General features: G+C 46.3%; 1 protein-coding gene across 5 annotated transcripts in view; it reads right to left on the bottom strand.

The window, feature by feature from the left end:
• The window catches only part of CA9 (carbonic anhydrase 9), a 67194-nt gene that overhangs the window by 19856 nt on the left and 20704 nt on the right, over positions 1-26634 (bottom strand). For all 5 annotated transcript variants that reach the window (XM_084832680.1, XM_084832677.1, XM_084832676.1 and 2 more), the window contains exons 4-6: positions 10093-10241; positions 407-499; positions 143-209 (exon numbers count right to left, since the gene is read on the bottom strand). In XM_084832680.1, the coding sequence (XP_084688806.1) occupies positions 143-209; positions 407-499; positions 10093-10241 (309 nt within the window). The remainder of the gene's footprint in view (positions 1-142; positions 210-406; positions 500-10092; positions 10242-26634) is intronic.

Genomic DNA, 26634 nt, shown 5'->3' with positions numbered 1-26634 from the left:
GCTGTGGCAGCTGTGGAGTCTTGAAGAGACTGCTCAGGTCGAGAGCTGTCCCTTTATCTGCCTGTCTCCAGCACACACTGGCCTCTGGACTGCAGAGATGCCCAGTGGGCCCCTGGTGGGAAGGCAAATGACATCTTTTTACCTTCCTCATGGACATCCTCCAGATGTTCAAGGATGTGCTGATATGCCTCATTTTTCTCTAGTCCAACCTGGAAGAGTAGTTGAAAGAGCCTGTGAGAGCCGTGATGTGTTTAGCCTTGTATGAGCTGCGGACAGAGTCAGGCTGGGCCTCTCTTAGGTGAGAACTGGTGGCCCCACATTGCCTCAGAGCAAAGTGTCACCATCAGAGCACATTTACTCTGTGCCCTTCCGTGCCCCAGCTGCTGGCCCTTCCCACCAGCATCACCTCAAGAAATGCAGCCAGCACAGCCAAGCCTCCGGGCTCACGTTCCGCCTCCATGATGCTGCCAAAGTGGGAGCTGTAATGGACCACGTGAATCTGGAACCAAACAGACAGAACTTCTGTGAACATCCCCAAAGCCACACCTGCTCTTTACCAGAGGCAGTGAGCCTACATACACCCATGGCTGGGGAACATGGGCGGGAGGGTGCTGTTGTGCTCATGCCCTGCTTGAGTGTTCCCGGCCAACAGCTGGTTGACACTGTGTGAGCAGAATGCTGGACTAGATGGGCCCTGGGTCTGATCCAGCAGAGCTCTCCTGATGTTCTTCCCCAACACTGACACCCCCCCCCCATGCCTCTCCTGCCCCATGCATGCTCCTCTGTACTTGGCCCTTTCTGCAAAGGAACCAGTATCTCCATGCCTGAACAAGGAGAACAGCTGGAGCACAAGAGATGTGCCAGGTCCCATTTATACCCACAGAGGCCTGAAGGAAATGAATGGGTGATGCTGAGGGAAGACAGACAGACAGAAATGGTAAAGTGTGACAGAAGTGACTCTTAACACATGTTCGCAGCTTTCTGGGGCATGTGTGTTTTCAGGGTCAGAGAATGTGTGCTTAATCCACTTTTGGAACACTTTGGAATGCCCATTTCCTTCTGACACGCTTGCCTAAGCAACACACAGAATCAGTCTGTGGAGAAGGTCAAGAGAAGGCCACTGGGCAGTTCATATTTTTACTCTACACTACAATACTAAATAAAAACTTGCTAAACCTGATTCAAAACTCAACAGAAGATGTGCAGGTAGAAGTCCAGTAGGTGGGGAGGGGTGTCCAGAGGTCTGCACAGAGTGTCACCACTATGCCTCTATGCCTGCTGGCCAGAATGTTTGGGTGTGGCTCAGTGCGCATTTTATTCATTTATTTAAAATGTTACATCCCAGCTTTCCACTATAGAAAGCATTCAAGGCAGCTTATCCACACAACTAGAAACATCTCAGATGTTAACAAAATAAAACTCAAAAACAGAAGTATTTTTATACAAACAACAGGCAGTAATGATGGTGCTAGGTGAACACATGGAGGGAGGGAGCTCTGTAAATAGAGTGACCACTGAAAAGGCTAATCTTCTAGGCCGCAAAATGTGTAACTTGACCCCAAAGTCGGCCTCCATGCCTGAGGACTGGGAAGTAGTCAATGCAATGCCAGTTAAAAACAAAAACGGGTCCAGGAGAATCCAAGAAATTAAAAACCAGGTAGCTTAATGTTCTGGGTAAATGGGTGGAAAGCATTATTAAAGATATCAAGCATACAGAATGACAAGTCTTGCTGACAAAGTATCTACTTGGCTTCTGCAAAGGCAAGTCCTGCCTCACTAACTTTTTAGTGATTTTTGATAGTGCCAAAAAGCATATGGACAGTGGTGATCTGGTAGACATTGTGCACTTGGACATTCTAATATCTTCCGTCAAAGTCATCAAAGGCACCTGAATAAACTTAGCAGGCAAAGGGTGGGAGCTGAGGTCCATGTGGATCAGGTAGCTGGTTAAAGAACAGAGACCAGAGGTGCTTCCAGATGGAGGAGTCTTAGTGCACCACCCATGGACTCGCGAGGTATGCTGTCTCCCAGGAGGAGGAATTAGAGATGTGACTGAAGGGTTGTCTACACTCATAAAGCCCACTGACAGTTCCTTGAAAGGTTGTCCCAGAGAGGAAGGCCAGGATCTCTTCTCGATCATCCCAGAGTGCAGGACACGGAATAATAGGCTCAAGTGACAGGAAGCCAGATTCCGGCTGAACATCAGGAAAAACTCCCTGACCGTTAGAGCAATACGACAATGGAACCAATGACCTAGGGAGGTAGTGGGCTCCCCCACACTGGAGGCGTCCAAGGCGAGGCTGGACAGCCATCTGTCGGGGATGCTCTGACTTGGATTCCTGCATTAGGCAGGGGGTTGGACTCGATGGCCTTGTAGGCCCCTTCCAACCCTACTATTCTATGATTCTTTGATTCCTTTCTACTCATCCATGTGGGAACAAATGATACCGCCAAGCGGAGCTGCAAAGAAATCGCGTCAGTCTTTGAAGCTTTGGGAAGGAAACTCAAGAACTTTGCGGGCCAGATAGTTTTCTCATCCATCCCTCCAGTAGTTAGAAGAGGGATAGTAAGGGAAAGAAAAATATTCTGGGTGAATGACTGGCTATGAAGGTGGTGCCGACGCAAGAGATTTGGATTCTGGGACCACGGGCTATACTTCCTGGAAGATGGACTGTTGGCAAGAGGCCAGTTGCACCTCACAAGGGCTGGGAAGAATGTGTTTGGCCACAGCATGAAGAACTTCATCAGCAGGGCTTTAAATTGAATCCTACGGGGGAGGGAAACATAAAAGTTGGGGGTAACAATGGACGAAGGCTCATGCACCACAAAGGAGAGAACAGCTCTAATAGTCCCCAATAATAGTCTTCAGAAACATGTAGGAAGAAAGCCAGACTATAAAGCACATGGTCTTCGATGTCTATGTGCCAGTGTCCAGAGTATGGGAAACAAACATAACGAACTTGAACTCTTGATACGGGAGGGAAATTGTGATTTGATCGGTGTAACTGAAACTTGGTGGGATGTCTCCCATGACTGGAATACAGCAGTTGAAGGATATAACTTCTTCAGAAAGAACAGGAGGAACAGAAAGGGAGGTGGAGTTGCACTATATGTGAAAAATATATATCTCTGCACAGAAATACGGGAGGATGAGCTTGGTAGCCCCATCGGGAGCATCTAGGTTAAATAAATGGAGCAAAGAATAAAAGGAACATGGTGGTCAGAGTCTACTACCAGCCACACAATCAAGGAGAAGACAAGGATTAAACTTTTGAAAAGCAAATAGCCAATGTTTTAAGGAAGCATGACGTAGTAGTAATGGGGGACTTCAATTTCCCCAATATCTGTTGGGAGACAAATTCTGCAAAACGTGGCCCCTCCAAGAAATTCCTGAGTTGTGTTCCTGATAACTTCTTCCTACAGAAAGTGGAGGAAGGAACTAGAGGACTAGCTATCCTTGACTTGATCCTAACCAACAGAGATGACTTCGTGGATAAAGGAGCAGTTATGGGAACTCTGGGGGAAAGTGACCATGTTATATTTGAGTTCTTGGTTCTAAGGGAAGCAAAAGCCGAGTGTAGCCAAAAACGTACCCTGGATTTTAAGAAAGCCCATTTTAATAAACTTGGAACAATGATCAGAAAGGTCCCATGGTGAGCGACTCTAGCGAGAAAAGGAGTCCAAGATGGGTGGGAGTTTTTTTAAAAAGGAAATTCTCAAGGCACAATTACAAACAATTCCAACAAGAATAAAAGGTGGAAGACAACAGAAGAAGCCAATGTGGCTTCTCAAAAAGTTTAGAGATGACCTGAAAACAAAACAGGACACATACAGGAAGTGGCCCCCGTCATGGATCACTGCCTTGTTGTGGCGAAGGGGCTTGCGTAACTCAGTGAAGCCATAAGCTATGCCGTGCAGGGCCACCCAAGACGGACAGGTCATGGTGGAGAGTTCTGACAAAATGTGGTCCACTGGAGAAGGAAATGGCAACCCACTCCAGTATTCTTGCCAAGAAAACCCCATGGAACGTATCACAAGACTAAAAGAGATGACGCCGGAAGATGAGCCCCTCAGGTGGGAAGGTATCCAATATACTACTGGGGAAGAGCAGAGGGAATTTCCAAGTAGCGCCAGAAAGAGTGAAGCGGCTGGGCCAAAGCCGAAAGGACACTCAGCTGTGGATGTGTCTGGTGGTGAAAAGAAAATCCGATGCTGTAAAGAACAATATTGTTTAGGAACCTGGAACGTCAGATCAATGAATCAAGGTAAGCTGCAGGTGGTCAAACATGAGATGGCAAGATTGAACATCGACATCTTGGGAATCAGCAAACTAAAATGGACAGGCATGGGCAAATTTAATTCAGGTGACCATCATATCTACTATTGTGGGCAAGAATCCCTTAGAAGAAATGGAGTAGCACTCATAGTCAACAAAAGGGTGGGAAAAGCAGTACTGGGGTACAATCTTAAAAATGATAGAATGATCTCCATACGAATCCAAGGCAAACCATTCAACATCACAGTAATTCAAGTCTATGCCCCAACCACTGATGCCGAAGAAGCTGAGGTTGATCGGTTCTATGAAGACCTACAACACCTTCTAGAACTAACACCAAAAAAGATGTCCTCTTCATCATAGGGGATTGGAATGCTAAAGTAGGAAGTCAAGAAATCACCGGGATAACAGGCAGGCATGGCCTTGGTGTACAAAATGAAGCAGGACAAAAGCTAATAGAGTTTTGCCAAGAGAACATGCTGATCATAGCAAACACTCTTTTCCAACAGCACAAGAGGCGACTCTACACATGGACGTCACCAGATGGTCAATATCGAAATCAGATTGATTATGTCCTTTGCAGCCAAAGATGGAGAAGCTCCATACAGTCAGTCAAAACAAGACCTGGAGCTGACTGTGGCTCAGATCATGAGCTGCTTCTTGCAAAATTTCGGCTTAAATTGAAGAACATAGGGAAAACCACTAGACCCGATAGACAGAGTGCCTGAGGAACTATGGACGGAGGTCCATAACATTGTTCAGGAGGCAGCAACTCAATCCATCCCAAAGAAAAAGAAATGCAAGAAAACCAAGTGGCTGTCTGATGAGGCTTTACAAGTAGCTGACGAAAGAAGGGAAGCGAAAAGCAAGGGAAAAAGGGGAAGATATATCCAACTGAATGCAGAGTTCCAGAGAATAGCAAGGAGAGACAAAAAGGCCTTCTTAAATGAACAATGCAAAGATATCGAGGAAAACAACAGAATGGGAAAGACTAGAGATCTCTTCAAGAAAACTGGAGATCTCAAGGGAACGTTTTGTGCAAAGACGGGCATGATAAAGGACAAAGAAGGCAGGGACCTAACAGAAGCAGATGAGATTAAGAAGAGGTGGCAAGAATACACAGAAGAACTATACAGGAAAGATCTGAATGTCCCTGATAGCCATGATAGTGCAGTCACTGAACTTGAGCCGGACATCCTAGAGAGTGAAGTCAAGTGGGCCTTAGGAAGCATTACCAACAACAAAGCTAGCGGAGATGACAGTATTCCAGCTGAGCTATTTAAAATCCTAAAAGATGATGCTGTTAAAGTCCTGCATTCAATATGCCAACAAATTTGGAACACTCAACCATGGCCGCAAGACTGGAAAAGGTCAGTTTACATTCCAATTCCAAAGAAGGGCAACGCCAAAGAGTGTTCAAACTACCGCACAATTGTGCTCATTTCACATGCCAGCAAGGTGATGCTCAAAATCCTACAAGCTACGCTTCAGCAGTATGCGAATCGAGAACTACCGGAAGTACAAGCTGGGTTTTGAAGAGGCAGAGGAACTAGAGATCAAATCGCCAACATTCGCTGCATCATGGAGAAAGCAAGAGAATTCCAGAAAAATGTTTTTTTTCTTCATTGACTATGCTAAAGCCTTTGATTGTGTGGATCACAACAAATTGTGGCAAATTCTTAAAGTGATGGGAGTACCAGACCACCTTACCTGTCTCCTGAGAAACCTGTACGAGGGTCAAGAAGCAACAGTAAGAACCAGACATGGAACAACCGAGTGGTTCAAAATTGGGAAAGGAGTACGACAAGGCTGCATATTGTCACCCTGCTTATTTAACTTATATGCAGAGTACATCATGAGAAATGCCAGGTTGGATGAATCAGAGATCGGAATTAAGATTGCCGGGAGAATTATCAACAACCTCCGATATGCAGACGGTACCACCCTAATGGCAGAAAAATATTTTGGCCACCTAATGCGAAGAGAAAACTCTCTGGAAAAGACCCTGGTGCTGGGAAAGACTGAAGGCAAAAGGAGAAGGGGACGGCAGAGGATGAGACGGCTAGATAGCATCACCGATGCAATGAACATGAACTTGAGCACACTCTGGGAGAGAGCGGAGGACAGGAAGACCTGGCGTGCTATGGTCCATGGGGTCACGAAGAGTCGGACACGACTGAACGACTGAACAACAACAGGAAGTGGAAGGAAGGATAAGCTATAAAGGAAGAGGACAGGCAGGTAGCTCAGAATTGCAAGGATGGCATTAAAAATAAAAGGCAGAGGAAAGAAATGGTGGTTCAGCTGTTAAATAAGGATGGCAAAATGATAACAGATGACAAGGAGACATTCAAGATCATAGAATCGTAGAATCATAGAATAGTAGGGGCCTACAAGGCCATCAAGTACAACCCCCTGCTCAATGCAGGAATCCAAGTCAGAGCATCCCTGACAGATGGCTGTCCAGCCTCATCTTGAACGCCTCCAGTGTGGGAGAGTCCACCACTTCCCTAGGGAATCAGTTCCATTGGCATATTGCTCTTAACAGTCAGGAAGTTTTCCTGATATTCAGCTGGAATCTGGTTTCCGGTAACTTCGGCCCAGTATTCCGTGTCCTGAATAGTTCTGCTCGTTACCTCTCCCCAGTTTGAGAAGGTCGCATTGATAAGCACTCTTTGAGTCCGATTTTGTAGCCAAATGTGGATCCACCGGATCGTTGTTTCCTCTAGCCCACTTTGAGCTACTTTGCTCGCCAGAAGATCATGGGGCACTTTGTCGAAAGCTTTGCTGAAGTAGAGGTATATTATGTCCACAGCATTCCCACAGTCCACAAAGGAGGTTACCTGATCAAAAAATGAGAACAGATTTGTCTGGCAAGATTTGTTCTTGACAAATCCATGTTGGCTTCAAGTAATCACTGCATTGTTTTCAAGGTGCTTACAGATGGATTGCTTGATAATCTGCTCCAGAATTTTCTCAGGGATTGATGTCAGACTGACTGGTCTGTAGTTCCTAGGTTCCTCCTTTTTACCCTTTTCAAAGATAGGGACAACATTAGCCCTCCTCCAGTCATCCGGCACTTCCCCCGTCCTCCATGATTTCTCAAAGAGAATAGACAGCGGTTCTGAGAGTTCTTCTGCCAGTTCCTTTATGACTCTAGGATGCAGTTCATCTGACCCTGGAGATTTGAACTCATTCAAAGAAATGAGGTGTTCCTTGACCATATGCCTATCGATCTCAAGCTGCAATCCTGCCCCTTCAGCCTGTACTTCGCCTTTGCCAGGGGGGTCATAGACCCTCTTTTGGGAGAAGACTGAGCCAAAGTAGGAATTGATCACCTCTGCTTTTTCTTTGTCATCTGTCATCATTTTGCCATCCTTATTTAATAGCTGAACCACCATTTCTTTCCTCTGTCTTTTACTATGCACGTAGCTGAAGAAAGCCTTTTTGTTGCTTTTAGCATCCCTCGCTAACCTCAGCTCATTCTCAGCTTTAGCCTTCCTGACGCCATCCCTGCAATTCTGTGCTATCTGCCTGTACTCTTCCTTTGTTGCTTGGCCTTCTTTCCACTTCCTGTATGTGTCCTTTTTTGTTTTCAGGTCATCTCTAAGCTTTTTGTGAAGCCACATTGGCTTCTTCTGTTGTTTTCCTCCTTTTCTTCTTGTTGGAATTGTTTGTGAGAGAGCTTCGGCTATTGGGCGGTATAGAAATGAAATGAATAAATAAATAAATTTGTAATTGTGCCTTGGGAATTTCCTTTTTTACAAGCTGCCACCCATCTTGGACTCCTTTTCTCGCTAGAGTCGCTTGCCATAGGACCTTACTGATCATTGTTCTGAGTTTATTAAAATCGGCTTTCCTAAAATCCAGGGTACGCGTCTGACTACACTCGGCTTTTGCTTCCCTTAAAACCAAGAACTCAAGTGCAACATGGTCGCTTTCCCCCAGAGTTCCTGTAACTGCTACTTGATCCACTAAGTCATGTCTGTTGGTTAGGATCAAGTCAAGGATAGCCGATCCTCTAGTTCCTTCCTCTCCTTTCTGTAGGAGGAAGTTATCCGCCACACAAGTCAGGAATTTCCTGGAGGGGCCATGTTTTCCAGAAATTGTCTCCCAACAAATATCGGGGAAATTGAAGTCCCCCATTACTACTACATCGTGCTTCTTTGAAACGTTGGCTATTTGCTTTTCAAAAGTTTCATCCTCGTCTTCTCCTTGGTTGGATGGCCGGTAGTAGACTGCGACCACCAGGTTCCTTTTATTCTTTGCTCCATTTATTTTGATCCAGATGCTCTCGATGGGGCTACCAAGCCTTCGTCCATTGCTACGGCCAACTTTACATCTCCCTTCCCCATAGGATTCAGTTTAAAGCCCTCCTGATGAAGTTCTTCATGCTGTGGCCAAACATATTCTTCCCAGCCTTTGTGAGGTGCAACCCATCCCTTGCCAACAGCCCAAGACGAGGCTGGACAGCCACCTGTCAGGGATGCTCTGACTTGGATTCCTGCATTGAGCAGGGGGCTGGACTCGATGGTCTTGTAGGCCCCTTCGAACCCTACTATTCTATGATTCTATGACTTCTGACAGCCTGCTTCTTCACACAGGCTTTCCCTGAAGTGTGATCCAGACAGCTGGGGTCTGTAGACACTGCAGAGTGTGTGGTTTTACTGCTAATTAACTTGTTATTGTGTTGCTTTCTTGTTATATTTTGTTGTTGTTTTTATGGCATTACATTTTAAGTTCACATGTTTGATACCTCTGGAAAGCAGTATATACATTGGAGTAATAAATAATAAAATATATAATACCTTTGCTAGTCTTTAAGGTGCCACAAGACTCTGATAATTTTACTTTATTATATTCTGTATATCACCTAGAGGTTAGGGAATCTGATAAATACAGTAAATACAGCATATAAATAAATAAATATAGCACTGGAAGGGATTCTATTATTACTTATTAAACAAGGGGCATAAAGCATTTACCTTATAAAGAAAAGCTTGCACCTTTCAATGGAAAAGGACATATGTAAGGCCAATGCACTACATACCACCCATTTCTCTTCTACATGAGCAGCTCTGGACCCTGTCCAGCCCCCCCACCCCCAGCTATAATTGTGAAGGGATTGTGACTGTGGTTCCTGAAAAAACCTGCCATCATTGTGGAAATTGGGTCTGACTAAATCTGCATACAGACAGCTCCTCTCTAATGCTTTCCACTGATGTTGCAGGATGTCACCATGTGTGGTTACTGGAGTAAAGCTGTGTGAACTGGCTGTGGAGATATGGGAAATTATAAATGGAGCTGATGGAATGACTACAGAGAAAATGCTCCCCCCCTCTTCCTCTCCCTGTCAGAGACCTCCAGGCCCACCTAGAATCCTGCTGTGCCAGCCAGAGGGAGGAAACATCACTTGGGGCGCAGCGGAGCAGCTCTGAAACACAGGGTGGCAACTTCCTATGCAGAGGGTGGCAGTGGCAGTAGCAAACCATGAGTGCCCCCACGGGCCCTGTCCCCCCAGCTCTGCACATGCTGCGCTTGGGCCCGGCAACAGATGTCCTTGAGAAGCACTGGCATCCCTCCAGGTCAAGGCTGTGGGCCCAGAAGAGTCAGCACAGCCCATGAAAGTGCTCAGCACAGTCAAGGCAGCCAGAGCTGTCCTGTGGATCCAGCCTGGCCAAGCAGACAAAGGCGGCACGAGGGTTGGACGCCATGCTCTTGTAGGCCCCTTCCAACCCCACTATTCCATGATTCTATGGTTCTAGTCTGGGCTTGAGAGCAGAGGCAGAAGCCACACAGAAGGTGGTGGGACTTACCTCGCCAGCATAGCGGTGCCCGTCCACGGTGTGCTCAGAGCCAGCCACGGAGTGCTCAGATCCCCAGTGCAGGTGTAGCTGGGCAGCCTTGTAGGGCTGTGGGAAGCCCCCACCGCTGACTGTCATGCTCCTGGGCAGGTCCAGAACAACTGCGGGGGAGCAGAGAGGGCGAGGAATCAGGGGGCTCCCCCTCTATCCTGCGCACGCGGGGGAGAGGCTCATCCTCTCAGTGACTTTTGTTTTCAAGGGTGACCCTCAGCCGAACCTCACCCCCTGTGCATTGGCCCCTGATCACAGGGCTGAACACTCAGGGGGCTGCTGTGGGCCAGACACTCCTCCCCACTCCACACACACAAACGCACGTGCGCGCGCTCGCTCTCTCTCTCTCTCTCACACACGCACACGCACGCACGCACACACGTTATCTGCTCTTGGGGTTGTGGTGGACGGCTCAGTGAAGATGTCAGCCCAGGGTGTGGTCGCTGTAAAAAAGGCAAACTCCATGTTAGGCATAATTAGAGAAGGGACTGAGAATAAAACCGCCAACATCATACTGCCCCTATACAAATGTATGGTGCAGCCACATTTGGAACACTGTGTCCAGTTCTGGTCACCACACCTAAAAAAATATATTGTAGAGCTGGAAAAGGTGCAGAAAAGGGCAACGAAAATGATCAAGGGGCTGGAGCATCTCCCCTATGAGAGGAGGTTACAAGAGCTGGGATTGTTTAGCTTGGAAAAAAGGAGGGTCGGGGGAGACATGACAGAGGTGCACAAAGTTATGCATGGGGTGGAGGATGTGGATAGGGAGACATTTTCCTCCCTCTCTCAAAATACTAGAACCCGGAGTCATCCCATGAAGCTGATTGGTGGGAGATTCAGGACAGGTAAAAGGAAGTCCATCTTCATGCAGCGCATAGTTAAACTATAGAATTCACTACCACAGGAAGTAGTGATTCCTGCACTGAGCAGGGGGTTGGACTCGATGGTCTTGTAGGCCCCTTCCAACCCTACTATTCTATGATTCCATGATGTCCACCAATTTGGATGGCTTTAAAAGGGGGTTAGACAAATTCCTGGAGGAAAAGGCTTATCAATGCCTTGATAGTCTTGATGGCAATGTGCTACCTCCAGTGCCAGAGGCAGTGAGCCTATGTATACCAGTTGCTGGGGAACATGGGTGGGAGGGTGCTGTTGCACTCATGCCCGGCTTGTGGATTCCTGGTCGACAGCTGGTTGGCCACTGTGTGAACAGAATGCTGGACTAGATGGACCCTTGGTCTGATCCAGCATGGCTCTTCTTATGATCTTATGCTCAGATCTATGTGGGAACAGCCGTTGGCACAAAAGGGCTTTTCTTCTTCTTAGCAGACATGGTTGCTGTGCCATGTGCCCTCTCAGGCCTGCCAGTTCATCACTGATGGAACCCGCCTTCACCAGCCCTATTTTGCTTACTTCCCTCTTTTTACAAACCTTCTTCCTACTTAAATGAATGTCACTTGTTTGACAACAAGCTTCTGCTTCTTGTTGTCAAATAAGTGACATTCATTTAAGCAGCAATCATATTGACCCAACCAGCCATTAGTGACCCAGAGCTCAGCCCCTACCTGGGGTCTTGGCTGATGCAGGCACAGCCAGGGAGACTGAAATTGGTTTCCGGGTTCCATACCATCGACCACGGTATCCTTCAGAGGCATCTCTCTGGGATGGGACTTGGAGGCACTATTTTATGGTGGTTTCAGTTCTTCTTGAAGGGGGCATTTCCAAGGGTGGTCCTGCAGGACTCTTGTTCAATGCCATGGCCTGTGGTGTCCCTCAGGGTTTCAACTTATCCCCCATGCTATCATCTGTCTGTCTGTCTGTCTGTCTGTCTGTCTATCTATCTGCGCTCCTCACCACAGAAGCCTCTTCTTCTTCTCCTTCTTCTTCTTCTTCTATTTATTTATACCCCGCCTTTTTCCCAGTACTGGGACACAAGGCAGCTTACAAACATTAAAACATATACAATTAAACATATGAAAATATACAAAAGTTAAAATATAAACAACAATACAATTAAAATTATATTAAAACATTAAAACAGCTTTTAAAACAGCATTTTAGCAGCTTACCCCCAGGTTCCAACTATGTCCCAAGGGCCTGCTGGAATAAGAATGTTTTAGCCTGCCTCTGGAAACACATCAAGGAGGGAACCATCCTAGCCTCCTGGGAAGGGCATTCCACAGCTGTGGGGCAGCCACTAAGAAGGCCCTCTCCCAGGGTCCCACCAAACATGCCTATGACACTTCCAGTTGGAACCAATGTCGCCCTTGCAGCAGCCTCCGCAGGATGCTATCTCAAACAGCTTTTTAAAAGGTTGAAAAACCTTTTCATCTCCCCCCTGGAATTAAGGGCGGGCAAGGCAGCATCTGGATAAGATCTTGGAGAAAAGTACTCTCTGCGAGGCAGCGGGGCGGGGGGGCTGGATTCCAAGACTACCCTCCCAGAGTGTAAACATCGCAAAAAGCTGTTCTGAAACTCCTATCTAATAGGAGAAAACAGGGCTGACGGGTTCCACTGTAATATATGGATTAAGAAATATCAACAACATCTGAGGGATGGTTTAAGAAATACCAACAATATTTGAGAATATCTGAGGACCTGCAAGTTTTGTTTGAAGAGAAACATAGCTACAGCGAGGAGAAAGAAAGGAATTGCATCACCACCCACTCCCCCCGTACCTCCCTTGGCAAAGGCTCTGAGAACTGAAGATATATGGGAATTATTTACTTTGATAAAAACTTTATCTTCGCAATTTGCTGAGCAATCTAAGAGGTTGGATTCAATTCAAAATTCAATCACCGCCCTGCAAGAGGCTGTGGATTTAATTAACACTTCTTGGCAAAAAATGGAGACAAAGGTTAAGAAGCTGCAAGATAGGCTGACAACGAATGAAACTACGAAACAAGTTTTTTTCAAAAATTTCCCTGCCAGAATTTCCCAACTGGAGGCCTTCATGCACAGATCCAGTGTACGTATTATTGTTATTAAAAACCTGCCTAGAGATGTAAATTTTCATATCTTTGTAGACATGTTTTTGCATGAGATACTCCCTGTGCCATCTGATTATTTATTTGATATTGAGCAGGCATTTAGTGTGCCAAATGCTAAACGGACTGGCTATACAATTATAGTCCAATTTGCAAGAATCTCCACAAAGAATTATATCCTGCGTATGGCAAGAGAGGGTGAAAATCTTTTTTGGAAACAAGTAATGTTATTTCCGGATTACATCAAAGAGGTGGCTGATAAAAGAAGGCAATTCATCAAGGCGAAAAATATGGCAAAACAAATGAAATTACAGTATCACTTAAAATAGCCTGCTACATTGTGCATTGTTTCTGAAGGTCAGATGAAGAAGTTCCTAAATCATGAAATGGCGGAGGCATGGCTGAACGTAAAAATGCGTGAGACTTCTGTTCCAGCCCCATGAACTGGAATCTTTAAACAAGTTTTGTTAATTCTTTATGTTTAGTCTGCATGATTCAGGCTAGGTCAGAGATAACTGATTATACACTGCAACGGAGAGAACAGCTCTGATAGCGCCCAATAATAGTCTTCAGTCACATGTAGGAAGAAAGCCAGACTATGAAGCACGCGGTCTTCGATGTCTATATACTAATGCCCAGAGTATGGGAAACAAACAGAATGAACTTGAACTCTTAATACAAGAGGGAAATTATGACTTGATAGGTATAACTGAGACTTGGTGGGATGACTCTCATGACTGGAATACAGCAATTGAAGGATATAACTTGTTCCAAAAGAACAGGGGGAACAGAAAGGGAGGTGGGGTTGCACTGTATGTGAAAAATTGAGCACCTCTGCCTTGTCTTTGTCATCTGTTATCGTTTTGCCATCCTTATTGGCTGAAATGGCTGAACAACCATTTCTTTCCTCTGCCTTTTACTATGCACGTAGCTGAAGAAAGCCTTTTTGTTGTTTTTAGCATCCCTCGCTAACCTCAGCTTATTCTCAACTTTAGCCTTCCTGACACCATTCCTGTCAGGGATGCTCTGACTTGGATTCCTGCACTGAGCAGGGGGTTGGACTCCATGGCCTTGTAGGCTCCTTCCAACCCTACTATTCTATGATTCCACATACTGTTTGCTGTCTTTCATTCTTCTTTTTTATTTTTCTTTAAATTCTCGTTATGATTTGCCGTATTTAAATATATTGTTTGAGGGTGCATTGTGCACACTCATTTATATATCTAGTATAAAATATATTACTGACTGTTGCAAGGTTGCTTTCAAGCTTTATTATTATCTAACGTTATTATTTCATCTCTCTTTTTTGCTGTTATTATTAGTATTATTATTACTATTATCATCATTACTATAAGGCTACTAAGTAAGATTTTTGGTTGGTTAAACTGTTAAGCTTTATTATTACTATTATATTCTAACTTAAGGGCAATATATCGTTGCTGGGAATGAATTGTAGGTCTGCTTCCTTGCTATAAGACTGATGATATGATATTGAACTGTAAGGTTGATTATCAAATTGTAATATTGCTAATGTTATAGGTATAGTTCCTAAATTAGAATGAGATATGAAGCCCGTATGTATTGGAGTTTAAATTTAACCCTTTAAAAAAGAAGGGGGGAAATTCTTTTTCCTTTTCCTTTCTTTCCCCCCCTTTCTTCTTCTTTTCGGTATTGTTGAGTCCTCCTAAGAGTATTGTATTGTTAGGAACTTGTAGTTATTGATCAGGTTGTTGGTATTGTTTATTTCATTTATAAAGACAAAAATAAATAAAAAGTATTCTGAAACATGCCTGTGGCAGTGGTGGGGCCAAGAGAAGGGCCTCCCCAGAAGATCTCAGGACATGGGCAGGTTCATAAAGGAGGATACGGTCTTTCAGATAACCTGGACTGGAGCTGTATAGGGCTTTATAGGTCATATTCAGCACTTTGAATCGTGCCTGGAAACAGACTGGGAGCCAGTGAAGCTGTTTTAACAAGGCAGTTGTATGCTCCCTGTAGCCAGCCCCAGTCAACGGTCTGGCAGCAGCTCTTTGGACCAGCTGCAGTTTCCAAACACTCTTCATAGGCAGCCCCATGGTAGAGCGCATTGCAGTAATCCACACGGGATGTGTGTAATCCACTTGGGCCTCTAATGACAATGATGAATCCAGGAGCACCCCAAACTACGTACCTGTTTTTTCTAAGGGAGTGCAACCCTGTCTAGAATAGGCAGACCACCCCATTCCCATATCTGGGAACACCTGGGAACTGCCCCCCCAATCCCCATCTTGTCATGATTCAGTTTGTTGGGCCTCATCCAACCCATCACTGTGTCTAGGCACTGGTCCAAAACATGCCTATACACAGCCTCTCCTGATTCAGTTGTTACAGAGAAATAGAGCCCCCAAACCCCTATTGACCCCCCAAGCAGCTTCATACAGATGTTAAATAGCATGGGGGACAAGATGGTGCCCCATGGCACTCTGCAGCATAATTGCCAGGGCGGTGAGGAGGTACCATCCCCCAACGCTACTTTCTGGGACTGTCCCTGCAAGTAGAAGCAGAACCACTGAGCACAGTGCTCCAGTTCCCAGCTCATGGAGACCATCCAGAAGAACAGCACAGTCGATAGCACCAAAAGCCCCTGAGAGATCAAGTGGGATCAACAGAATCATACTCCCTCTGCCTCCCTCCCAAGAGAGCTTATCCATCAGGGCAACCAAGCCAATTCTGTCCCCAAGCCAGGCCTGAACCTGGCGTGAAATGAGTCAAGATAATCCGTGTCCTTCAAGAACGTCTGCACTTGCCCACTCACCACCCTCTCAAGCGCCTTGCCCGGAAAAGGGTATTACTGACTGGGCAGTACTTGGCATAAACCTCTGGATCCACGGAAGGCTTTTTCAGGAGTGGATGCACACCTCCTCCTCTGAGGCAGCGGGACCACTCCATCACACAGAGACACATTTGCCATTCCCTGGATCCACTCAGCCAGCCCCTCCTGACTAGCTCGAATAAGCCAGGACGGGCAAGGTGCAAGAGAACAGCTCCTAGGCTGAACAGCTACAAATGTCGTGTCTACATCCTCAGGCCTCAAAAACTGAAACTGACCCCATACAGCTGAACGATGCGGTGCAGTGAACACTTCACCAGATACTGTACCAAAGCAGAGTTCAGGTTGGCATGAAGCCGAGCGATGTTATCCTCAAAGTGCCTCACAAAGCAGCAGGCTTTAGAGGGCTCCAAGATAGGATTGACTGGGGAAGATGACAAGCCCCAGACGACTCGGAAAAGCTCTGCTGGAAGGCTACCTGAAGGTGCAATGAAGGCAGCAAAGTATTTGACCTATACATGAAGCCGCTGGGAGAGGTTGTCCAGAAGTTTGGGGTTTGGTGCCACCAGTATGCTGATGACACCCAGCTCTATTTCTCCTTTCCGTCTAAATCCAAGAAATCTCCTCTAGTTCTAAATCTGTGTCTGAGGTCAGGAGTGGACTGGATGAGGGTGAACAAATTGAAGTTTAATCCAGACATGACAGAGGCACACCTGATTAGCTGAAAGCAGGTCAGGGAATAGGGCTCCATCTGTGCTGGGTGGGGTCATGCTCCCCCTGAAGGATCAGGTCCACAGTTTAGGTGTACTGCTGGATTCAGCCTTGAGCCTGGATGCCCAGGTCTTAGTGTGGCCAGGAGTGCAACTGCACAGTTGAGGCTCGTGAGTCAACTGCACCCATTCCTGGAGACATTGGACCTGGCCACGGGCACACATGCCTTCGTTACATGCCATTTGGACTATGGTAACGTGCTCTAGATGAGGCTGCCTTTTAAATGTTTTCAGAAATTTCAGCTGGACCAGAATGCTGTGGCTGGACTGTTGACTGGAGCTGGTTATAGGGAGCACCGGGATATCTGAAATGCTGTATTCTCCCATATGATCCTGCCCAGTTTTTAAGATGTTTGGGGGAGGCCCTCCTCTCGGTCACACCAACACCGGATGCACGTTTGGTAGGGACATGAACGAGGGCCTCCTTGGCGGCTGCTCCTAGGCTCTGGCACTCCCGGCTGAGGGAGGCCAGGTTGGTCGCCTCTCTGTGACTTCCTGCAGACAGGCAGATGCATTTTTATTCTGGCCTTTGGCACGTGAGCTGGTCTGCTGCTAAAGGGGTTTTCAACTGGTCAGGGGCTATTTATTTTATTGTCACATTTTTAATTGTTTTAATTGATTTGTTTTTAATGTTATATTTTAATTAAGAGTTTGTTTTTAATCTGTATCTTATTATTGTTAGCTGCCTTTAGCACCATTTTTGGTAGAAAGGTGGGATATAAATTTAATAAATACATAAATATAAATGCGTGGCTGAGTTCTGAAAGGTCCAGGATGGGGCTGGCTTCTGACCATCTCTGTTGCAGCCCATGAAGCAATGCCACAGAGCAATGCAGGAGAGAGTTTCACGCTACACTGGCCTTCAGCTTCTGAACACCGGCCTCCTTTTGCAAGCCAAGGGAATCCAGAGGCAGGGCTAAAAGGCGGCAGGGGGCAATCTCACCTCCCCATTAACAACCTCCTGGGAGTTGGTGAAGACGGTCTCTGCACTGGCTGCTCTCAACAAAAAAACATTTAGGGTTTGTCGCTAGCAAAGAATCCCTTGCTTTCCATCTCAGTCACACACCCCTCAATCACACAGACCTTTGTATCTAATTTGTGTAATAAACAATCAAGAAGTTTGTTACAGGAAATCATGGAATAATCTGGGAAGGGGTTAGAATAGAATCTCTCTGTGTGTCTTTCTCTCACACACATTTCTTATTGAGAGCCCCTCCTCTGGGGAAAGCTTTGGTACGTTCTTGTTCTTTGCCTAAAAAGAAGCACAGGATGCTGTTCTGTTCTCTTGAAAGGGCTTTGAAGTGCAAACTGATGCGCAGGACCAGCAGGGTGCAGCAACCTGGGGGTGGGAGGCAGAGGCAGGAACTCATTCTGAATGGTGTACTAAGGACTTCTTAAAGAATGGGCCCTTCTGACTCAGATAAAAGGAAGGTCTTCTTCACACAGCATAACCAAGCTATGGAATTTGCTACTGAGCAGAACTGTTGCCAAAATCGACCACTAACTTGATCAAAGCGATTTCTAGCTTGACCAAAGTGATTCCATGTTTGTTCGCTGTATAACCTTAGCTAAGGCTGATGGGATTGTTTATGTGCCAGAGAGTGCCCCAACAGTTCGAAGCTTTTCTAAGAAGTGTTATGCTTAAGTGACTTGTTAACTGCCTAGAAACTGAGCTTCCATCCTAAGGTGACTTGTTTACTGCGCAGTATAAAGGTGTAAACCGCCCCATATTCAGGGCTGATTTTCTCTTTGAGAACTTCTGCCTTTGCTTGAGCAAATAAACGCGTTTTTGATCCAGAAGCTTACCCATGTCTAGTTGGTCTGTTGGACCATCAGCTGGCCAACAAATACCGAGGGGCCTTTTGCCCCTTTTACGACAATTGGTGACCGCGGCAGGACTGGTCAGCTCGTCGTTCTTCTGTCTCTGAGCTCCATCAAAGTCCTAGCTGGCACTAGGTGAGTTCACCTGAGGGTTAGTTGGAGAAGTTTGAGGGACAGAGGGACTTCGGTAAGGCCAGGTCCTAAAGGGTAAGTGGATTCTGTTCAGATTGGCGCCTCCGTGAGTATTCCTATTAATAATCCTAATTGTCATTCGTATTGTGATTGAAATACGTGTATTGGGAATTATTAACCTGAGCAATGGGGAACAAATGTAGCACCCCTTCGGGGTCGCCTTTGGATGTAATGATGAGAATATGGAATACTCTTATCTGGTACTGCTGGTTTGTCAAAGAAGCGCATGTGCATTTTGTGTAGTGAAGAATGGCCAGTGACATCACATACTTGGCCAAACATAGGATCCTTTAATCAATCCATTTTGGGAGATTTGAGACTAGTCCTGGAAGATAAATATCCAGGACAAATGGATTACTGGTATCTGTGGGCAAATGAGGCTTATAAAAGACAAAAACGATGTACAGAAGTGGAATTTGGGTAAATCTCTAAGACTCCTTTACCGGCGCCATCAAGTCCGCCCCCATATCTCAGTGGTCCAGAGGAAGGACTCTACCCCCTCTTGGTAACCAATTATTTGGTGGTTGTCCTGGGTACTCCGGCTGGCCCCAATAATGTGCCCCTGGCTGTCCCAGCCGAGATTCACACTGTGGCCACCAGTCAACATGTCCCATTTAATCCGGCGGATATTGTCCTTTGTCAAGATAAAACTCCTAATATAAAAACAGATTCAGAAGGCTTTTTGCAAAAAGTGAGAGCTATTCTGCAAACCTATAATCCCGTGGTATTGGATTGCCACCAGTTGATGGAAGCTCTCTCAACCGTGGTTCATTTCTCTGAATTGAGGCAGCGTTTGGAGGAAGCATCGCATGCCACCCCAATCGATGGTTTGAATCAATGGCCCAATAGTGAGCCTACTTAGGATTATAGATTGCAGAATGGGCGGAGAAATTTGTCAACATATCAAGGGTCTATGATGAGAATATTGTGTCAGATGGGACAGAAGACAGTGAATTGGTCAAAGATAAAGGCGGTTCAACAAACGCCTTTGGAGAGTCCAGTGGACTTTTTCACTCGATTGGGTCAGGCCATAAAAATGTATGGCGGAGGCATTGATGGTTGAAGAGAATAAGGCTTTGATTGTTGGTATGTTTGTGGATCAGAGCACACCTGATATTAAGGAATATTTTACCAAACATGCCCCACGATGGCAAGGTGAAACGGTGGATAAGGTTTTAAGTACTGCAAGTCATGTTTTTAATGGCAGAGAGGCAAAAGAAAAGGAGAGGGAAAAGGAACAAGCGTCAAAATATTGGCTGCTGCCTTGGGTGGCCCAGACTTCCGAGGCCATGGCAGGGGACGCGGTTGAGGCCATTTTTCCAATGTGCAATCTGGTGCTGGGTCTCAGCAAAACGTAGATGGACGAGACATCTCTAATTATTGTAAGAATCCAGGCCATTGGAAAAAGGAATGCCCCTACTGGCCCCGAGAAAGACAGAATGTAGGTGGATACCAAGGGGCAGAGATGGGAGCTATGGAAAGCTCCCTGAATCTGGCTGAATCTGTTCAGCCAGATTCCGGCTGAACATCAGGAAAAACTTCCTGACTGTAAGAGCAATACGACAATGGAACCGATTACCTGGGGAGGTGGTGGGCTCTCCCACACTGGAGGCCTTCAAGACGAGGCTGGACAGCCATCTGTCAGGGATGCTCTGACTTGGATTCCTGCATTGAGCAGGGGGTTGGACTCGATGGCCTTGTAGGCCCCTTCCAACCCTACTATTCTATGATTCTATGAAAGTGCACTATGAAGGTGCAAGGGAGATATATATGTAAATACTTCTGGTGAATCAACTGACACTCCAAATAGCTGGGAATTGAAAACTTCTAGTCCTTTTATGAATCTGAAAGTGAATGGAGAGACATTTCTATGCCTCATAGATACTGGCGCCACATTTTCAATGTTAAAATTCATCTAAACTTCCCCTCTTGGGACGCCGAGAGCGGGTGATGGGTACTGATGGGCTCCCAAATTATCAACCCCTTAGTAAAGAAGTCATGGTGTCTGTAGGGCCCTTTTTAAAAAACAGACCATGCTTTTATACTAAGGGATCATAGTTCTGTAAATCTATTAAAGAGAGATTTGTTAAAGAAATTTCACGCTGAAATCAAATGTGATCATGACAACTTGTGAGTTTCGCTGCTATCAACTCATTTGATGACTCTGACTGAAGGAGTAGAACCAAAATGTTCCTCGCTCCGAGAAGCCCTCCGGGTCATTCCTTTAACATACTGGGCTGAAGATTCAAGAGAAGTGGAACTACTAAAATCTGCCACACTGTTTGCCCCTTGTAGAAAGAACAAGGGTTTTTGACAGCAGCAAAGAAAAAGATTTGTATAACAGGTCAACTCACTTGGGTGACAGCTCTTCCTTTGGCTTGTACTCGGTTTGAACGGCCCCTAGGCAGCCACTAGGACTGTCCCCATGTGAAATTTTGTATGAGAGACCACCACCCGTAGCTAGAGAATATGGGACCCCACATGTTTCGTTGCTGGGGCGGGGAGGGGGGAGAGATCATAGAATCATAGAATAGTAGGGTTGGAAGGGGCCTACAAGGCCATCGAGTCCAACCCCCTGCTCAATGCAGGAATCCAAGTCAGAGCAGGGCTTGCTGCAAGTCTTCATAGGGCTTTGTTTCCAGTCCCCTGATCATCTTTGTTGCCCCCCTCTGAACCCTCTCCAGTTTGTCTGCGTTGTCTGCATTTATTCTTCTTTATTCAGCTTTATTCTTCTTTTACAACTTAACAACTCTACTGTTAGCAACTAGATATGAGCAGCAGAGTACCTATGCCCTAAGTTGGAACAGTTGGTCCCCGTTTGAAGGAGAATCACTGGGAGACCCTGAACTTATGGGCTAAGGAGAGTCCCTCCCCTTTTCCCTTGGATCCTCTGGGCGCAACCGTTGTTTGCGCGCCAACCAGGCACTACGCCTCCTTTCCGCGCCCTCCATTTGGCGCCGCTCCCTGCGTCGGCGTCACGCGTCCAGCAAATCTGCTTCCCGCGCTCTCTCACTCCCGGGACTGCTATCTATGCTAGGAATGCTGGTGGGAGGAATCCTTGCCAGCTGTTGGCCCTGGGAAGGATGAGCGCGCTCCTCTCCCAGGAGCAGCTGCTCTTCCTCAGAATCAGAACTACTCTGGGATTCTATGGGCTTAGTGTCCACCCTGACATCCTCCTGTATAAAGAGTTGAAGTTTGTTCTGTTTGTTTCCCATACTCTGGGCATTAGTTTATAGACATTGAAGACCATGTGCTTCATAGTCTGGCTTTCTTCCTACATGTGTCTGAAGGCTATTATTGTGTGCTATTAGAGCTGTTCTCTCCGTTGCAGTGCATGAGCCTGCGTCCATTGTTACCCCCAACTTTACATCTCCCTTCCCCGTAGGATTCAATTTAAAGCCCTCCTGATGAAGTTCTTCACGCTGTGGCCAAACACATTCTTCCCATCCTTTGTGAGGTGCAACCCGTCCCTTGCCAACAGCCCATCTTCCAGGAAGTATAGCCCGTGGTCCCAGAATCCAAATCTCTCTCATCGGCACCACCTTCGTAGCCAGTCATTCACCCGGAGTATTTTTCGTTCCCTTTCTATCCCTCTTCTGACTACTGGAAGGAAGGATGAGAAAACTATCTGGGCCCCAAAGTTCTTGAGCTTCCTTCCCAAAGCTTCAAAGTCAGACGTGATTTCTTCATAGCTCCGCTTGGCGGTATCATTTGTTCCCACATGGATGAGAAGAAAGGGATACCTGTCAGTGGGCTTTATGAGTGCAGGCAACCTTTCAGTCACGTCTCCAGTCCGTCCTCCCGGGAGACAACATACCTGGCGAGTCCATGGGTCTTCACGACATACTTGGGTCTCGATCCCACGCAGCAAGGAGACTCCCACTACTACCACTCTTCTCTTCTTCTTGTTGTCGGCCTGGGTTTCACCGCCTCTGTTTGACTGACTTTCAGCCTCTTGCTCAAGTTCTTCATAAGATGAAGAACTCTTATGTAACCCAGTTACAGGCCCAGTTTTTCCACCTCCTCGAACATGTGTCTGCAAACCAGGACCTGCCATTAAACGTGCCAGCTCACCGGTTCCAGCCAGGAGAAGAAGTCTACATTCGAGCTTGGACCGCAAGCGGCTTGAAAGGACGATGGACTGGGCCGCATGTCGTGCTATTAACTACCCATACTACTCTGAAGGTTGCTGGCAAGGACCCATAACACACACTGTGCCCGGGTACCAAGAGTCGAGGCGCTAGATGAGAACTTGCTAGCCCACCTGCTAGCCAACGAAAGGGACTCCCCTGACCCAGAAGGGGGGAGCCCAAGGTAGCTGACATCCCAAGACCAAGCCACACGCCCCCTGGACAAGGCACAGGGGGACCTGAAGTAGACAACGTCGGACTTCGAGGGAACCACGCTAAGCCACCAGACCGCGAAAAGGGTGCACCAGAAGAAGACGAACCGACTGCCTCCTCATAGCAGGCCACTCATTTGGATGGACTAAAACTGACCTTGCAGCGCACCTCCTAGTTTCCTTCTCATGCTTTCAGAAAGTGACACCAAAACTCTTTGATTCTTTCAGCAGTTCATGTTGCCCGGTAGATGCCATTCATAGAATCATAGAATAGTAGTAGGGTTGGAAGGGGCCTACAAGGCCATCGAGTCCAACCCCCTGCTCAATGCAGGAATCCAAGTCAGAGCATCCCTGACAGGTGGCCGTCCAGCCTCGTCTTGAAGGCCTCCAGTGTGGGAGAGCCCACCACCTCCCCAGGTAATTGGTTCCATTGCCGTATTGCTCTGACACTCAGGAAGTTTTTCCTGATGTTCGGCCGGAATCTGGCTTCCTGTAACTTGAGCCCATGATTCCGTGTCCTGCACTCTGGGATGATCAAGAAGAGATCCTGGCCTTCCTCTCTGGGACAACATTTCAAGGACTTGAAGAGCGCTATCATGTCTCCCCTCAGCCTTCTCTTCTCAAGGCTAAACATGCCCAGTTCTCTCAGTCTCTCTTCATAAGGCTTTGTTTCCAGTCCCCTGATCATCTTTGTTGCCCTCCTCTGAACCCTCTCCAGTTTGTCTGCATCCTTCTTCAAGTGTGGTGCCTAGAACTGGACACAGTACTCCAGATGAGGCCTAACCAGTGCTGAGTAGAGGGGAACTAGTACTTCCCGGGATTTGAAAGCTATGCTTCTATGAATACAGCCCAAAAGAGCATTGGCCTTTTTTGCAGCCACATCACGTTGTTGGCTCATCTTCAGCTTGCGATCGACAACAATTCCAAGATCCTTCTCGCTTGTAGTGTGGTTGAGCCATGTATCTACGTAGCCTATCATGGCTGACTTTGAAAAGAAAAAAAAAAGCGCGTACGCAAGTGGCGGCGCCCATGGGTGCCGCCATTTGCATTCCTTATTTTGGCACATGTAGTCTACGTAAACATTTATGTAGACTACGGCGAAAACAAGGGGAATGCAAATAGTGTTCCCCTTATTTTCGCCGTAGTCTACGTAAATGTTTACATAGACTACACGTGCCAAAATAAGGAATGCAAATGGCACTTTGTCGAAAGCTTTGCTGAAGTCAAGGTATATGATGTCTACAGCATTCCCATGGTCTACAAGGGAGGTTACTTGATCAAAAAATGAGATCAGATTTGTCTGGCAGGACTTGTTTTTGACAAATCCATGTTGGCTTCGAGTAATCACGGCATTGTTGTCAAGGTGCTTCCAGAAGGATTCCTTTATCATCTGCTCCAGAATTTTCCCAGGGATTGATGTCAGACTGACTGGTCTGTAGTTCCCAGGTTCCTCCTTTTTACCCTTTTTGAAGATAGGGACAACATTAGCCCTCCTCCAGTCATCTGGCACTTCCCCCGTCCTCCATGATTTCTCAAAGAGAATAGACAGCGGTTCTGAGAGTTCTTCTGCCGGTTCCTTTATTACTCTAGGATGCAGTTCATCTGGCCCTGGAGATTTGAACTCATTCAAAGTCATTAGGTGTTCCTTGACCATATGCCTATCGATCTCAAGCTGCAATCCTGCCCCTTCAGCCTGTACTTCGCCTTTGCCAGGGGGGTCATAGACCCTCTTTTGGGAGAAGACTGAGCCAAAGTAGGAAATGAGCTCCTCTGCCTTTTCTTTGGCATCTGTTATCATTTTGCCATCCTTATTTAATAGCTGAACCACCATTTCTTTCCTCTGACTTCTACTATGCACGTAGCTGAAGAAAGCCTTTTTGTTGTTTTTAGCCTCCCTCGCTAACCTCACCTCATTTTCAGCTTTAGCCTTCCTGATGCCATCCCTGCAATTCTGTGCTATCTGCCTGTACTCTTCCTTTGTTACTTGGCCTTCTTTCCACTTCCTATATGTGTCCTTTTTTCTTTTCAGGTCATCCCTAAGCTTTTTGTGAAGCCACATTGGTTTCTTCTGTTGTCTTCCACCTTTTCTTCTTGTTGGAATTGTTTGTGATTGTGCCTTGAGAATTTCCTTTTTTAAAAGCTCCCACCCATCTTGGACTCCTTTTCTCATTTGCATTGCTTGCCATGGGACCTTACTGATCATTGTTCTGAGTTTATTAAAATCAGCTTTCCTAAAATCCAGGGTACGCGTTTGACTACACTCGGCTTTTGCTTCCCTTAGAACCAAGAACTCAAGTACAACATGGTCGCTTTCCCCCAGAGTTCCTGTAACTGCTACTTTATCCACTCAGTCATCTCTGTTGGTTAGGATCAAGTCAAGGATAGCTGATCCTCTAGTTCCTTCCTCTACTTTCTGTAGGAGGAAGTTATCCGCCACACAAGTCAGGAATTTCCTGGAGGGGCCATGTTTTGCAGAATGTGTCTCCAAACAAATATCAGGGAAATTGAAGTCCCCCATTACTTCTACATCATGCTTCCTTAAAACATTGGCTATTTGCTTTTCAAAAGTTTAATCCTTGTCTTCTCCTTGATTGGGTGGCCGGTAGTAGACTCCGACCACCAGGTTCCTTTTATTCTTTACTCCATTTATTTCAACCCAGATGCTCTCGATGGGGCTACCAAGCTCCTCCTCCTGTATTTTTGTGCAGAGATATGTATTTTTCACATACAGTGCAACCCCACCACCCTTTCTGTTCCTCCTGTTCTGTTCCTCCCAAAAGAGCATTTGCCTTTTTTTGCAGCCACATCACATTGTTGGCTCATATTCACCTTGTGATCAACAACAATTCCAAGATGCTTCTCGCTTGTAGTGCTGTTGAGCCACGTATCCTCCATCTTGTAACTGTGCATTTGGTGTCTTTTTCCTAGGTGCAGAACTTGGCATTTCTCCCTATTCAATGTCATTCTGTTGTTTTCTGCCCAGCGCTCCAGTCTATCCAGATCACTTTGAATTTTGTTTCTGTCTTCCAAAGTATTAGCTATCCTGCCCAATTTTGTGTCATCTGCAAATTTGATCAGTATTCCCTGCACCTTCTCCTCCAAATCATTAATATAAACGTTGAAGAGCACTGGGCCCAGGGCTGAGCCCTGTGGTACCCCGCTCATTACCTCTCCCCAGTTTGAGAAGATCCCATTGATAAGCACTCTTTGAGTCCAATTCTGTAGCCAACTGTGGATCCACTGGATTGTTGTTTCCTCTAGCCCACTTTGAGCTACTTTGCTCATCAGGATATCACGGGGCAATTTGTCAAAAGCTTTGCTGAAGTCGAGGTATATGATGTCCACAGCATTGCCACGGTAATCAAGGCAGGTGACTTGATCCAAAAATGAGATCAGATTCGTCTGGCAGGATCCATGTTGGCTTCGAGTAATCACTGCATTGTTTTCAAGGTGCTAATCCTCTGAAGTCTCCCTGAGCCATGAATGAGTGAAGTCATCACTATGTAAGTGGAAGGAATGAGGCCGGTCTAGCTGTGTGTCCTACTTACGATGTGCTTTGGTTCCTCAGCTCATGATGGG

The sequence above is a fragment of the Heloderma suspectum genome, chromosome 2 (assembly GCF_057233095.1).
Source record: "Heloderma suspectum isolate Gila_16-S chromosome 2, 16-S_ref, whole genome shotgun sequence".
NCBI lineage: Eukaryota > Metazoa > Chordata > Lepidosauria > Squamata > Helodermatidae > Heloderma > Heloderma suspectum.
This window is presented reverse-complemented; position numbering and strand designations above follow the sequence as displayed.